The sequence below is a fragment of the Carya illinoinensis genome, chromosome 3, assembly GCF_018687715.1.
Source record: "Carya illinoinensis cultivar Pawnee chromosome 3, C.illinoinensisPawnee_v1, whole genome shotgun sequence".
Lineage (NCBI taxonomy): Eukaryota > Viridiplantae > Streptophyta > Magnoliopsida > Fagales > Juglandaceae > Carya > Carya illinoinensis.
This window is the reverse complement of record NC_056754.1, coordinates 37,521,356-37,535,766: the sequence shown is the minus strand read 5'-3', so window position 1 is coordinate 37,535,766 and position 14,411 is coordinate 37,521,356. Positions and strand designations below refer to the sequence as shown.

Sequence of the window (14,411 nt, the reverse complement as noted above, 5' to 3'; positions counted from 1 at the left end):
TCGCACTCGGCCTTGATTTTCTCTTCTGTCTTCTCCCTTCTCCCTTCTTGTCTTTCTCTACCCCTCTATGTGCCAGGGAGGAACTCTCTTCCATCCGACCCCTTGTCCACCACCCAGACATGATTGTCACAGTTGGGAAAAAAATAAAAATAAAAAAAGAGTCCAAAATTATAACAAAATACAAAATCACAACAATGAACAAAATACAAAACATGATACACATAAAATTGGAAAAAAAAAAAAAAACTTAACTAGTAAAAATAACCCACGACTATTAAGAGGGACTAAGGGAGAGTAGATTTGAGAAGAGGGAGGAGCCAACAAGGAAGTCAAGAAGAAGACAACATCGGCCGCATCACTACTACAATTGCAAGAGGAAGACAGGGTGGCGATAGAGAAGTAAGAGAGAGAGAGATGAGAAAGAGTAGGACTGTTCAGTCGATCCGATCTGACCCGTAGCACCATTGTTTCGACCCGAACCAGTAATTCCACTACTGAATCTATAATTTCTGAACTGTTACCTGATACCGATTAACCAACCTGTTTTCATTTCGGGTTTCTACTTTTTTCCCTATTAGAAAGATCTAGAGAAAAAAAAAAAAAGTATAATCGGTATCGGAAAAAAAGATCTATTATAAGCAAATTTTTTTTAAACTTCTCTCTCTCTCTCTCTCTCTCTCTCTCTCTCTCTCTCTCTCTCTCTTAGAATCTGCCATTTTCAATCCATTTCAGCTTCAAGAAAACTTCTAATTAGAGTTTAAACCCAAAAGAGTCAAGAAATGCTGAAATCCTCTCTCATTTCCAGTGCTATCAGCATGGTTGATTTTGGGCGTGGGTGTGAGTTTGTAACAGTAATGCATAGAGTCTTTTTTGAGCACCCATTGGGTCTCCCATGAGAACATAGCCTGGAATAAAAGGACCAATTTTATCATCTATAAATAGATTGAAGCTCCGATCGAAGAGTCTGGAACGGGTGGGTTTGACGAAGGGCTTTTGGGACTTTGAGAGTAGGGGAAGAGGAGAAAATGCCTGAGATAGCCATACTTGGTTCGGAATGAGCGATGATTACGATGCTGAGAGGTTTATGTTACAAATCTTCCACGTCTCCGTTTGTGCAATTTTTTTATTTTCTTTTCCTCAACTCGTAACTGAAAAATTGTCGACGAAGAAGTCGTTTTCTCTTGGGTATTGGGATCAGTTCTTTGATTTTTTTCTTTTTATATGGAAAAAAAATTTAGAATCTTTGACTTTGATTAGTAAATTTCGTGAGTGATATTAGATTCTTTGGAACATCTTAGTATTTTTTTGGAGGAATCGATCACCGTCCATGCAAAGCTCAGTTGAATTCTATAAGCATTTCAGTTTCAATTTCAATGGTAGTAGAACCATCATCAAATTCGATTAAAAAGGAGTATCGGGTATTATCTGATTAAACATCAAATGGGTTTCAGTTATGACTGATTTCGATTTTTATGTAAATAGGTCGGCTCTTTTCAAGTCAAGTCAGGTTGAAAAATCGGCCAGATAAGGTTGACGACTTTTTTGTACAGCCCTAAGAAAGAGAGACTTCTGAGCATGCACAAAAGAAAAAAAGGGGGGGGGGGGGGGGGGGGTGGGGGTTTAGGTTTAACTTTACCCCCAAAATGACGTCTTTATAATAATAAAAACAGAAAAACAAAAGGTTACCAAAACGACATGGGAGGTTTGTTAGGTTTAATTTTATTCCCCAAAATTACTTTGTTATAAATATAAAAAATAAAAATAAAAATTCATTAACGAAATGACATCTTTTTGATAACGATTTTATTATATATATATATATATATGGGTTGGGCTTAAGCCAGTCAGGAGTGCACCTTGCCCCTACATGGTGCAGGCGAGGTTGCCTGCGCCACCCAAGCATGGCCGAGGCAGTGGATGCAGGGTAGCTGCGGGGCACCACTCCTACCTGCATCTACCACGGAGTGTCTTCACTGCCAACTGAGGGACTCAAAAGTCTACATTGACGCCACATCAATTCTAACGAAGTTGATTTTTATTCAGTAGTTTGGAATATAAAAAAATTAGTTAAAAGAAAAATGAAGATTATTTTATTGTCTAATCTATACCCCATCACCGGAGCCTTGAAACCAAATGTCAGCACATGCATAAACTAAATCATATTGAGATTTCTGTGACAACGATGCGATCACTGGTTTCTAAAATAATGAGAGCATTTTGTGCAACTTAACTGGATGTCTATGATACAACAAGAAGATGTCATCCATGATATACCAGTACAACAAGATGCGATCACTGGTTTGAATTGTTGATGCCCTTCGTCGTGTAAGAATAAAGGCAGCTTCAAATTATTGCAAAAACATAAACATATATGAAGAGAAGATTGAGGTAGCCCTTGCACTGTGCTCATATGTATGCAATACGTATCGCTTACATTGCTTTACTGGGAATTCATTTCGAGGCTCCTTCAAACTGAGACCGTAGCAACTCGTATCTCTTAAGCTCAGCTGCGGAGATTGAAGGAGAAAGATCTTCTAAGACCTGATAAGTTATGGCAAAGCATTCGCACATTAAACTCCAGATACTGGCTTTTCAACTATTTTTTATGGGTTAGACTGAAAATTTTGACTGATTAGTATCACGTAACACGTCTCATGCAAGCACATGACTTTCTTTGATAAGTGTACTTGATGTATAATTTGTCGATCAGTCTAAAATATCAAACTATTAAATATTTCAGTAAACCACAGATACAATTGATAGGAACTAATAGTTAAACATTCAATGGGGTTTTCTGGTATTCTCATTCATCAAGTATGAAAATTGTAAGTCAGGAAGACTAACGTGAAAAGCGGAAAACTTGTTTAAAAATCATTCATCATCATATCAATTGATAGATTAATTTCAACATATTCCAAAACAATGACACTGTCATGACCCAGAGCTCTATTGCTTAGTACTATTCTTCTCTATTTCGGCTAATTCGAAAGGAACAAAAACTCACTTGGACGAAAAAGAACTGTCATACCTTCACAAAATCATTGTATTCGACAACAACAGAGTCTGCTTGATCATCAGTGTGAGAAGAATCTGAATCGACACCCAAAACCTACAAGAAAGTAGACCAGTCTAAGTACCTAGTCTCATTAGTGAACAAACCATGAAGCATGACAGTAACAATTAGGTGTACAATTGTGCAAATGATTGCACCAACTAAAACGGGGCACAAGATAAAATCCAACAAAAATACCCATCAGCAAAATAGCCTTCTACTATTTCTAATTATTAAAGTTACATATTTAGTCAGAACCAAGGTTTTATTGTATATCTACATATATAGGGGTATATATATATATGTGATGTATTACATATATATATGTGATGTATATTCTGTAGTGCTGACTCCTGACATAAAATAAATCCAGATATAATGTACACACACTGGCCTCACCTTGCGTTTTGCAGCATGAAACCAAGCATCTGCACATAAAGCATACATGTCTGCTCCCGTGAAGTTTGGGGGGCATTTCTTTGCTATCGAGTAAAGTGATACATCTTGATGCAATTGAAACTTTCGTGTAAGTGCTTTGAGGACCCTGAAAAGTGAAAATCAGGATGCAAATAAAAGCACATCGCATTAATAATCAGACACAATTTGTTTGTTTTGATTGAAAAGTTATACACACATTTGATGGGATTTAAATCACAAGTTGACTAACGTATTTCTATCCCTTCTTGCAGAGGAGGTCCATTTAAACCAAAATAGTTAACCTAAAAGATTTACATAATGTTTGTGTGTGTCACAGAGAGAGAGAGAGAGAGAGAGAGAGTAACCGCTCCCGATAAGATGCATCAGAATTAACTCCCACATAAAGCAGCTTATCAAATCTGCCAGGCCGTAGAAGTGCTGGGTCAATTAGATCTGGTCTGTTGCTTGCCCCTATTATAAACAGGTCCTAGAAGCCAGAAAGATTGAAAAAGATAGTCCTCTCTTTAGGATTAAAGTTAAAGAAGAAGAAAAACAGTAGATATAGGAAAAATGTGAATGAAAAGTACTATAAATCACCTGTGTTGAATCATTTAGGCCATCGATCTCTGCAAGCATCTGGTGACAAGATAAAGTTTCCGGTTTAAGTATTTCTAAAGGGAACAAGACAAACAATCTGCCAAAGTTTATAGCAAATATTCATTTTCACCTGAGAAACCACTCTGTCCATTACACCCCCAGAATCTCCAGAGGCCCCTCGAGCTGGAGCAAGAGAATCAAGCTCGTCAAAGAAGATAACACATGGGCGTGCTGATCTTGCCTGAAAAGCAATGCCCAGCATCATAAACAGAGAGTTGCAGAAAATGGTCATAAGACTGCCATATTTGGGGAAAAATAAAGAACACGTGACAATATCAAAACAAGAAAAATTTACCTTCTGGAAAATGTCTCGAACATTTTTCTCGGATTCTCCAATATACATGTTGATCAGCTCAGGCCCTTTTACACTGAGAAAGTTTAGGGAACACTCAGTTGCAACAGCCTTCGCCAACAAAGTCTGAAGTTTGAAACAAAAAGTACAAAAGTTATCAAACAGGTTCTTGAATTTGAAAAAAAAAAAAAAAAAGAAGAAGAAGAAGAAGAAGAAACAGAGAGGGAGAGGGGAGGTAAGTTGAAAAGTCACTAGTAACAATGACATGCCAGAACGTACTTTCCCTGTTCCAGGAGGACCATACAGAAGAACACCAGATCGCTTACGCAACCCAGATGAGAATAAATCCTTGTGCAGCAGAGGTAACTGCATATATGACAAATAAGAATGATCATAATAATCAGAACTAATTACTGTGCAAGCTAGAAGTGGACTTCGAAGCCTACTTCTCAAATTTCATATTATGTCTTATGAAATGAGCAAGATATATGGAGGCCATCAGCATCACGTCATCTAGTCATTTCTATAGTGAAACCTAGCATAAACCAGAAGAAAGCATTCGACTTGGTGGAGTATAAGTCCATAATGTTTACAGATGCACAACTCTCCAAACCTCCTTAATATTTCTTTTTATTGGCACCAAGTGTCTCAAACAACGTCCCTACTAATCTTGGCGGTGCCCAGGCTTTCGGTACGGAGTTTCTTGCAAGTGCATCTTAGATAATTTAAGGGAAAATTCCCCTAGTCCAATGGCCCCTAGAAATTGTTTGCACCCAAGGGTTCGAACCTTAGACCAGAAGAGAGCATACCTCCAAGACCAAGGCTCTTACCACTTGAGCCACCTCCTAGGGTTTTAAACCTCCTTAATATCTTGTCCTCTTTCAGATTAAATCTATCACTAAGGACATTTCTGAGCAACGTGACAGTCAATAGCCCATAATCCTCTTTTGATCAAATGTTCTCCTTTTTTCCTTTTCAGTGAATTATACACACATGCTCAATAGATCTTCAACCCATGACCTTTAGGGGTTTATGGATGCAGGAAGTTCCATTTGAGCCAGCACTCATTAATTTTTTTAATTATCTATTCAATAACCTGTATTATAAATTCTTTTTTTCTTTTACAAGTAAGAAAAAACCTGTATTAATTTATTTTTAACCAAATGGTGTGGTAGGCTACAAAAGGTGGGCCTTCCCACCCCAAAATCCCCGCCCTTCCACGTGCTGAACCCAAGATCTCCACCTTAATGAAGGAAGAGAGGTACCACTTAGCCATAAAGGTCAGTATTGAAGATTTGTAATACCAAGTAACCTTTTTCACAGAAGTATAAACCCACTCGGTAACTTGATTGAGGGAGCAATTCTTCGTTGACAATTTCAAATACCAAGTAACCACTTTCACTGAAGTATAAACACCACTTTACAACCTAATCGAGGGAGAAACTCTACATTAAGGATTTTACCAAGTAACCTTTTTCATGTAAGTATAAACAACACTTGGTATCCTAATTGAGGGAGCAACCCTTCAAATTTCACGATATTATTGAAGAACCACTAAGTTCAGAAGCTCGTGTGAGTAGACTGGCTCTGACAATTCACAAGCCCAAAGATACAATTCTCTCTTTCAGGACAATGAGATGAAAAGGACCAACCTAGAAAAGGGTGTTAAAGACAGTGTTCAACTTTTTGAGATCCTGCACTCTGGTTGGTTAATGTTTCCAACAAGCAAACGTGATGCAATATATCAGTTTCAAATATGCTGTTAGAGTATGTACAAAAAAATGTAAAGTTTGACTCAATGCCCAAAAAAAAAGAAAAAGTGGATATTCTGATTTATACATTGCTAAATAGGCAATCAAACCAGAAGCTCCAGTAGTTGCATTATCACTATATATCCCTCCACCCACCCCTCTATTCCTTTTTTTTTACCCTTTTTCTTTGGGCATGGGGGGAAGGTCCGGGGTTGAAATTGTATTCCAATAAAACCAGTAGTCTTTACAGGTCACGTGAAACCCACCTGAACAGTATCCAATATTGATTTCTTCACATCCTCTAGCCCACCAACATCTTCCCACTTCACATTCGGAACCTATGGTAAAATGAAGGGACAGAAAAAAAAAATCCCAGATCAGAAGCAAATTTCCTCAAGAGTATTTACCCCACAATAGACCGAAAACTAAAATACAAACTTCTTATTATGAAGGATGAACTAAGAGCAGCAATGAAGCTAATTTAGTGGCTTAGTTAACCTTTGGAGTGCCCAATGCTGATGCATTCCTTTTCTTTGATCGTTCTAATGCTTTAGTCAGGTCTTCTTTACCCAAATCTTGAGGCACAACTTCAGGGTTACTATCTACTTCCTTGGGCTCAACCTTTTGATGTGGAACATTGACCCTGGGAATTAAGTTTACACCAGCATCAGCAATCAAAGCGTGCATATCCCTGGGCATGAAACCAGATGTCTGCCCAGCAATTTCCTTGATAAAATCCTCTGAGCCAGCCTGCAACAGGCAATATTCTAACCCATCAAAGTTAACAGTCATAATCAAAAGAAAATAAATAAGAGATCAAAAGAAAATAAATAAGAATCGGTTGTGTAATATAATATATTCATAGAAAACGATGTATAAGAAATTTTGTGACCTTTAATGGCCGCAAATGATGAAACACCAATCACAACACACATGAAGGGATAAATCCGTTGATTCATAGGCTCCATATGAATCTTCCACTACTTATTCAATTAAAAAATCTTTCACCCAAAAAAATGCTTGGGCATACCCAAAGAAATATTCTAGAAGGGAAAAGCTTGGAGCCGGATGGGTGCCAAATTAATTTTCACACCAGCCAATGAGAAACGGCCATGTAGGCACTCCAGGAAAATGAAGATGAGCCCGCATGCACCAAATGTTGCCTTCTTTCTCTCCTCGTTACTGAACAACACGGCCTCTTCTCTCCTCATGTCGCTGGCTCGCCAAGGTTCCACCAACAAAAGCCGCCACATTCTTCCTCTATCAGTCTATCTACGTCTCCCTCTCATTTTTTCTCTCACCGTTACTGAGTCCTAATCTCTCCTCCCTTCTCTTTGTTCCATCAGCTTCCCACCAAGAGCAACCGCAACCGTGCAGAAAATACACAAAACAACATGTGGTTTCAACAGAGACGGCGAAAGTAGCCATCGGGTCTGGGTGTAAAGATCTCAGAGATCTTTCAACTCTCTGTTTTTGTAACCATCTGAGGAATTTTTTATTTTTTTGTTTAGATCTACACATATTACCGATCGTTTGTTAATTTGGTTTGCTTTGGTGTACATCGGTATGCTTCTTTTGCTCAACTTGTAGAAATTACAACATCTTAGAGATTGTGTTTGGGTTTGATTTGTGTTTGGGTGGAAAAGTGAGGAATACAATAGAAGAAAACACAAGGAGATGGGAGCTCGAGAGGGAGAGAAAGAAGAGGGCTAGGTCTGTCAATTCATTGAACACAGATGGGGGGTTGAAGGTGGGAGAGAAAGGAGGAGAGAAAGGAGATGGGAGCTCGTTGAACGCAGATGGAGGAGATGGGAGCTCGTTGAATGCAGATGGGTCTGTCGGGAGGGGGGGGGGGGGGGGGGGGAGGGGGCCCGGGGGTTGGCCCGGTTTGGGGGGAGAGAAAGAAGGCAACATTTGGTGCATGCGGGCTCATCTTCATTTTCCCTAGCATGCCTACGTGGTCATTTCTCATTGGCTAGTGCAATAATGAATTTGGCACCCATCCAGCTCCAAGCTTTTCCCATTCTAGAAAGATGATATGGACAATGAAATAGATGTCACATTTTACTGATTCCTTTGTACCAAAAAGCTGGGTACCCATTTGTCCCATACAAGGAAGCCATAAAAATATTCCTTTCAACAACCTCCATTGAAGCATTAAATGTACCATTACTCTAGTAAGCTACATAAAGACGTAAGAAAACAGTGTTCACTTACATTTGGCAGAAGCTTGGAAAGGCTTTGCAGCGACTGGGACAGCATTTCAACCCTTTGTTCCTCCGTCAAAGGACCCATACTAATTTCGTGACTGAAGCAACGCCTTATAGTTGGTGGTAGACCTTCAGAACTGTCAGCAGCTGCAACTAGCAACACCTTCATATGCTGCATCAGCACAGTATCAGAGTAAACACCCTTGACAAACCATAACGCACAAAAAGTCATCTCTTAATATATGTAGCAAAAGAATTTCCATAGATAGTTATCTCCATTCCCAGCTTGGGTTCCATTGATACACAGGAAGGGCAAAGAAATACTTGGATCCCCCCCAAGGTCCTGTCAAACCATCTCTAGTATTCTAGAAAAAGGTGTCTGTTATACGCATCCTGTGTACTTGGATTGCGCCTTTTAGTGAAATCTTTTCTTTATTACTTGTTTAAAAAACCCTCTATTGTTACATATAAAAATAAAAATAAAAACCGCTCTCTGGTATATGGGGCATTTTTGGAAGTTCTAAACCAGTAGTGTGGCATCTAAGAGGCATGATATTTCTTATTGGTAAAATCTAAGAGGCATAATATAAAAATTATCACTTGCACTGCATGCCTTTTTCAGAGGAAAAATCCATAAGCAATATCCTAAAACAATAGTAACTTCACCCAGGGGCCATGCCTCTTGAAGTGGAACCAGTAGCTTGACTCTCTCCCTTCCCTCCCCTTGGAGACACTCACTCACTTATCCCAAAAAGAAATGCCAGCCATAACAAGAGAGGTTCGTTTCCCGGATGTTCATTTGCTTCTGCCTTCTATCCAACTTCTCTCTGCCCCATACATACACCATTTCTTTTGATCCTCCTATTTTTGTTCTTTTTTCCTATAACTTTGAGTAAAAAAGAAAACGCTACGTTTCAATCCCAAAATGGACAACTGCTTATAAATGGCCCACATTTTAATGAAACTGATAAACAGAATACTCTTTCTATAATAGATTTAGTCGGGCTAAGGAAGGTGGGTTCAAATCTGAGAGGGAAAAAAGTGGATTCATAATTACAAGTAATATTGGACAATGCAAAAAACAATACATCCAATCCATTTTGGGATGGCAGGAATAGCATCTGTGGGAAGAAAGGAAAGGATAGAAAGAAATGTAAGAAACTTCTATCAATTAGCTTACAGTCATTCATGAAATTACAATATTAAATTATATCAATATATGATAGAATGTCCAATAAGAAGAAAAGGGCACAACAAATAGTTGAATCTTACAAAATCACCATTAGGTTCTCCTTTAGTATTAGTGTCGTCATCCTCATTGATTGGCTCGGTGTATTTTCGAATAACTGATGCAACTTCTGAAGTGACACCTAATTGATCATTTGGCGAACCCTCATGAGAGCCTAAATCTCGGAAAACATCAAAATGGCGGAGAAGAAGAATTGTGGGCAAGTATCTGTTACAAAAGCCAAATTCATGAGAAGCTAGAAATGGGATAACCATTACTCAGTGAAATGGTCAGAGGCCAAGTGGCATAAAAAGTAAGAAGTGATGCAATTAAGGACTTCAAAGAAGGCCACCCCATCAAGAGTTTATGGACCGTTTCTTGAACTAAGCTCGGCATTATTTCATAAATGTTATGCTACCACTCCCTTGGCATGATTATTAAAGAAACTCTTGAAAAACCTGTTGGAATTATATCTATGCATATTCCCTTCCAAAATTATTTAGCAAGCAACAAGGGGATAGATTATAAGTGCAAAACATGGATATATCATACTCATCGTGCTCAATTGCCTCACCTTTGGGCTGTGTTGAAAGCTTGAGCTAGAGCAACCGAAGCTTTTCTCTCAGATGCCATTAGACTTCGACAGCTATATTCCACCACATGCAGGCCCAATCGACGAGAAACATATTTGACCACGGTCCTCTTTCCACATCCTGCAACAGCAATCAGATTAGAACCCACCCGAACCAAGCACAAGAACACCAACAAAACCAATTTGTACCATTTTTTTACCAAGCTATTTTTCTTTTTCTTTTCCTTTTTCATTTTCTTTTCCTCCTTTTTGTTATTTGAAAATGATATATAGTAGAAAAATGTAGGTTAACTGAAAAACTATATTTATACAGTGAACAAAGGCAGCAGATCAGGAAACATAAAACACACCTGCCAATCCAGATAAAAGAACAGAAACTCTGAACTTAGAAGACAGAGATGATGGGCAAAGAGCTGGTGTAAGAACAGAGGCCAAAACTTTCACAGTGTCCCCTTGCAAAGGAGCAAAACTTTTTGGTCCAGCAATTAACAAATCTGGGGGAACAGCAGAAGGAACACTCCCCCCAAGCACAAGGGCAGTTTGGGTGCTATTGACTCGAAGAAGTTGTTCCTCTGATGGTTCCATGGCCACAACCTGAGGCCAATATCTATATCATATAAGAAACTGGCACTACTATGACATTCCTCAAGCATATGTGCAATCATAAATTGGTAAAAGAGAATTTACCTTGAAGTAGATAATGTTATCACCACTATCTTGTGACTTCTGGTTGCAAGGAATGCACGTTATTGAATTACATTTCCAATTTATGTAAATTCTGAAAATATCACCTCTTGCCAGATATCTATCCACTTCAAAGTAGTTCTGCAGTGCCAAATCAATCATATCTTGACGATCTTCAGCTTCAATAGATGAACTTCCTTTGAGAGATTCAAGGATACCACATTCTGGTATCTTCACAAAAGAAGCCCTCAAGTGTGAAGCATATCTAGGAAACTGATCCAATGGCTTCAACCCTACACTAATCACAGAACCCTCAATCCCCTCCCTAGACAAATCCTCGTCTACTTTAGCTTGGAAGTACGACGCTAAAGCTTCTTGCCCTCTGTAAACAAGAGATTTCAAGCATGATATGTGCAAGTCAAGATTGAATGCCAAAAGTGGAGACAGATAGGCAACTTCATCATCCAGTGGCAGACAACGATTTTGAGAGAAGGTAACCGAAGGGAATACAAGCATTATACAGTATGTGGATAATCTAAAATCAGGTGACACTTGCGTTCCTGGAGGATCGAGAACAACAGCCTGGGCAATTCTTTGCACATTTGTCTCGATATTCTTGATGAGCACCTTGTGTATGCAAAATCAAAGCAATAATAATTTCAACAGACAATTCTGCATGAGTGTTCAAATTTTAAAACTATGGTTTCTCAAAAATTGTAGAAAACCAAGCTAACTTGATAAGAACTTTTCAGCAATACAAACAAAATCATATAAATTACATGAATCTAAGCTCCAACTACTAAAAATATATTTTTTTTTATAGGTAAATAAATTTTATTGGTCCACGTAAATAGGCCAAGCCCGAGTACACAGGGAGTATACAACTACTAAAAATATTGAAATTGCATTTCCAGATATCTCTAGCGAATTATTTTGTTTTATTATTGACCAAGAGATATCCGTTCATAAAAAGAAAAAGAAAATTCAAGATTTTCAATCATGATATTTAATTTATTTCATTTTCATTTTTTGTTCTTGAAAAGTGTCTTTTACAGTGATCCAAAAACTTCAACTATGCTTCTTTTTTTTCACTCAACTAAGCCTATTCGAAATAAGATGATATGTTGCTCTAGCACTGAGACTTAACAAGTTCAAAAGTTTGAGCTTTCAACTAATTTCATTTCCTTCTTTAGCCAGGTCAACCAACCAAAGGCTCTGATAGAAGTTTGTTTACCAGCGAGCCCGAAGTTATCGACAGTCGTTTAAGAGCAGAGGTGGAGAGCCCGACCAAAGCAGCGTTGTCGAGAGAAACCAATTTGGGGTCCAAAATGTGTTCATTGTTCCTCGAGAATGTGAGAATCCCTGCCCGCAACAAGAAGCCCCCAGGCTCGTTATCCTTGAGCAGCTTGTCCTCAGCAGTGACCAAGACTTGGTCTCCTTCACTGAGTCGTGACGAACATATGGAATGAATAAGGAATTTGGTGGACGATAGCACCAGAGGCTTCCTCCTCTCTACCATTGCAAACCGAAACCACTCAAAACCCTACCTTTTCCCCAAACCCCACTTTAATGGGAGCCGCTCAGCTCCAGTTTAGTTGCACTGATTTTTACGAGGGAAGAAGCCATGCATAAACTAACCGAAGATGAAGATACCAACTGCAAGTAGAAAGGGCCACATAGATGAAGATAACAGAACTAACAGCCATAGAAGAAGCTCAATCAAAGTTCTAAATTCTGGAACAGAATATTTTGCTACTGGTGTACCTTCTCAGAATTACCGTTATATATATATGTGTGTGTGTGTGTGTGTGTATGGTTCGTATTGAATGAAACAAAAGAAACAACTTACCATCTATCAACTTAAAGAAAAAAAAATAATCATAAAATAAACCAAGATAATTTAAGAATTAGTAAGGTAAAATATACATTACTGCCTAGTGATTAAAAGGAAAACAAGTTTAATAGCCATTAGACACCACTTTATACAGTAAAATCTCATAAAATACATGAATTAATAAGGTAACAACGAAAATTGATTTAGCTAAAGAGTCAAGTCAATTAAGCCAACTCATAAAACAAATAATTAGCTCAAGAAAACCAAGCAGATTATAGACAATCTGTGTTCACTCTGTATCATCATAGCACTCTGTTTCTTCTTCTTTTTCTATATATATATATATAAATGTAAGAGGTAAAAATTTATTGATTGAAAAAGGCATAGCCCGAAATTAGACAGCCATAACTGACATTAGAAAGTTACAAACAGAGAGCTACTCACCGTGCTACTCCTTGAGAAATTCAATGTTTCAGCATGCAAGCAAGGGCTAGGTGTTATTGAATTGAGCAGAGAGAGAGAAAAAAAATTGCTAAAAGTGGATGGTGGCGCACGAGAGCTCACTGCGGAGGAGAATGCGGCTTCTGCTTGCTGGGCCGGCTGCCTTGAATGTATCAACAGAGTGAGTTTCTGGTTAAACTGAACACCGAGAGAGAAGAAATCGCCTAACCGTGGAGTGGCGTCGCGGACGGTGGCTGGCAGCTCACTGGGGTGGAGTCGGTGGTAGCCTTGAACCTGAGCAAGCTAACTACGAAGGAGAGTAAGACAGTGAGCGGTGTGGCTGAAGTCGGCTGATGGTGGCTGAGGATAGTGTTGTCAGTGACTGCGGGAGGGGCGAAAAATTAGGGTTATGTGAGTATATGATTCTCACCTATGAAATGAACAACGAGGAAGAGAGGGTACGTAATCGATACCTGCGAATTTAAGAGGAAGAAAGGGTACGGTGAACGAAGCAATATATATTCGAGAGAGAGAGAGAGAGAGAGAGAGTCGAATTGAGCAAATCGATGCAGTCTTTGTGCAGGTAATGATTTTTTTCCATTTTTTTTTCCTACGTACAATATCCAAAAATTAAAAAAAATGAAAATACGTAGCCCTAGCGAGGTTAGCATTGGTTTGATTAACCCCAGTTAGACACTCGTCTCAATTTGTCTTAATTTATTTTATTTAATTATTATAATTTTTTTAAATTTTAATATAAAATAAAATAAACAATTTATTTTTTTAAATCTTAAAATAATAATAATATTCTAATAATATTTTATTCAATTTTTATCTCAACTCAACTCACTATTTAAACTTAGCTTAAACTTATCTCTAAAATTTAGTCAAAAATACATATTTTTCATAAACGCAAAACCGAACAAGCCATAATTCTATATTAGATCAGTCAAAATAATAATATAATATTATCTTTTAATACTAATTTTTTAATTTTTTTTCTTATTTATAAATATATTAATCATATGTTAATTAATAATTTAATTTTTATTTAAATTATTATTTCTCAACTATTATTTTTCGTGGACCTAAATTATTGGAGCAAAATATTCTTTTTACTATAAATAGTATTACTTCAAAGATGGAGATGGGTTTACATATTCTTTAACTCAAATGTCAAGCTAGCAAGTTATGACTACTCTAATGCAGCAAATTTAAGAGATAAAAAGCCATAAATTTAGATGCATTGCTCT

General features: G+C 37.9%; 1 protein-coding gene across 4 annotated transcripts; it reads right to left on the bottom strand.

The window, feature by feature from the left end:
* Positions 1 to 2,144: 2,144 nt before the first annotated feature.
* Positions 2,145 to 13,768, bottom strand: LOC122304172 (peroxisome biogenesis protein 6). 4 transcript variants are annotated; one of them, XM_043116264.1, is made up of 18 exons: positions 13,632 to 13,768; positions 13,162 to 13,540; positions 12,118 to 12,539; positions 10,887 to 11,510; positions 10,550 to 10,793; positions 10,182 to 10,320; positions 9,652 to 9,835; positions 8,387 to 8,551; positions 6,668 to 6,919; positions 6,436 to 6,507; positions 4,698 to 4,784; positions 4,422 to 4,544; positions 4,197 to 4,307; positions 4,067 to 4,105; positions 3,835 to 3,956; positions 3,452 to 3,596; positions 3,029 to 3,109; positions 2,145 to 2,541 (listed from the first exon to the last, which is right to left on the bottom strand). In XM_043116264.1, exons 3-18 carry the CDS (start codon positions 12,400 to 12,402, stop codon positions 2,452 to 2,454), a joined length of 2,763 nt encoding a protein of 920 aa, XP_042972198.1. In that variant the 5' UTR covers positions 12,403 to 12,539; positions 13,162 to 13,540; positions 13,632 to 13,768; the 3' UTR covers positions 2,145 to 2,451. The 4 variants fall into 4 exon arrangements, with proteins under 4 accessions (XP_042972198.1, XP_042972200.1, XP_042972199.1 ...); XM_043116266.1 differs by having other exon boundaries at positions 13,162 to 13,321; positions 13,388 to 13,715; XM_043116265.1 differs by having other exon boundaries at positions 13,162 to 13,317; positions 13,388 to 13,715.
* Positions 13,769 to 14,411: the final 643 nt, after the last annotated feature.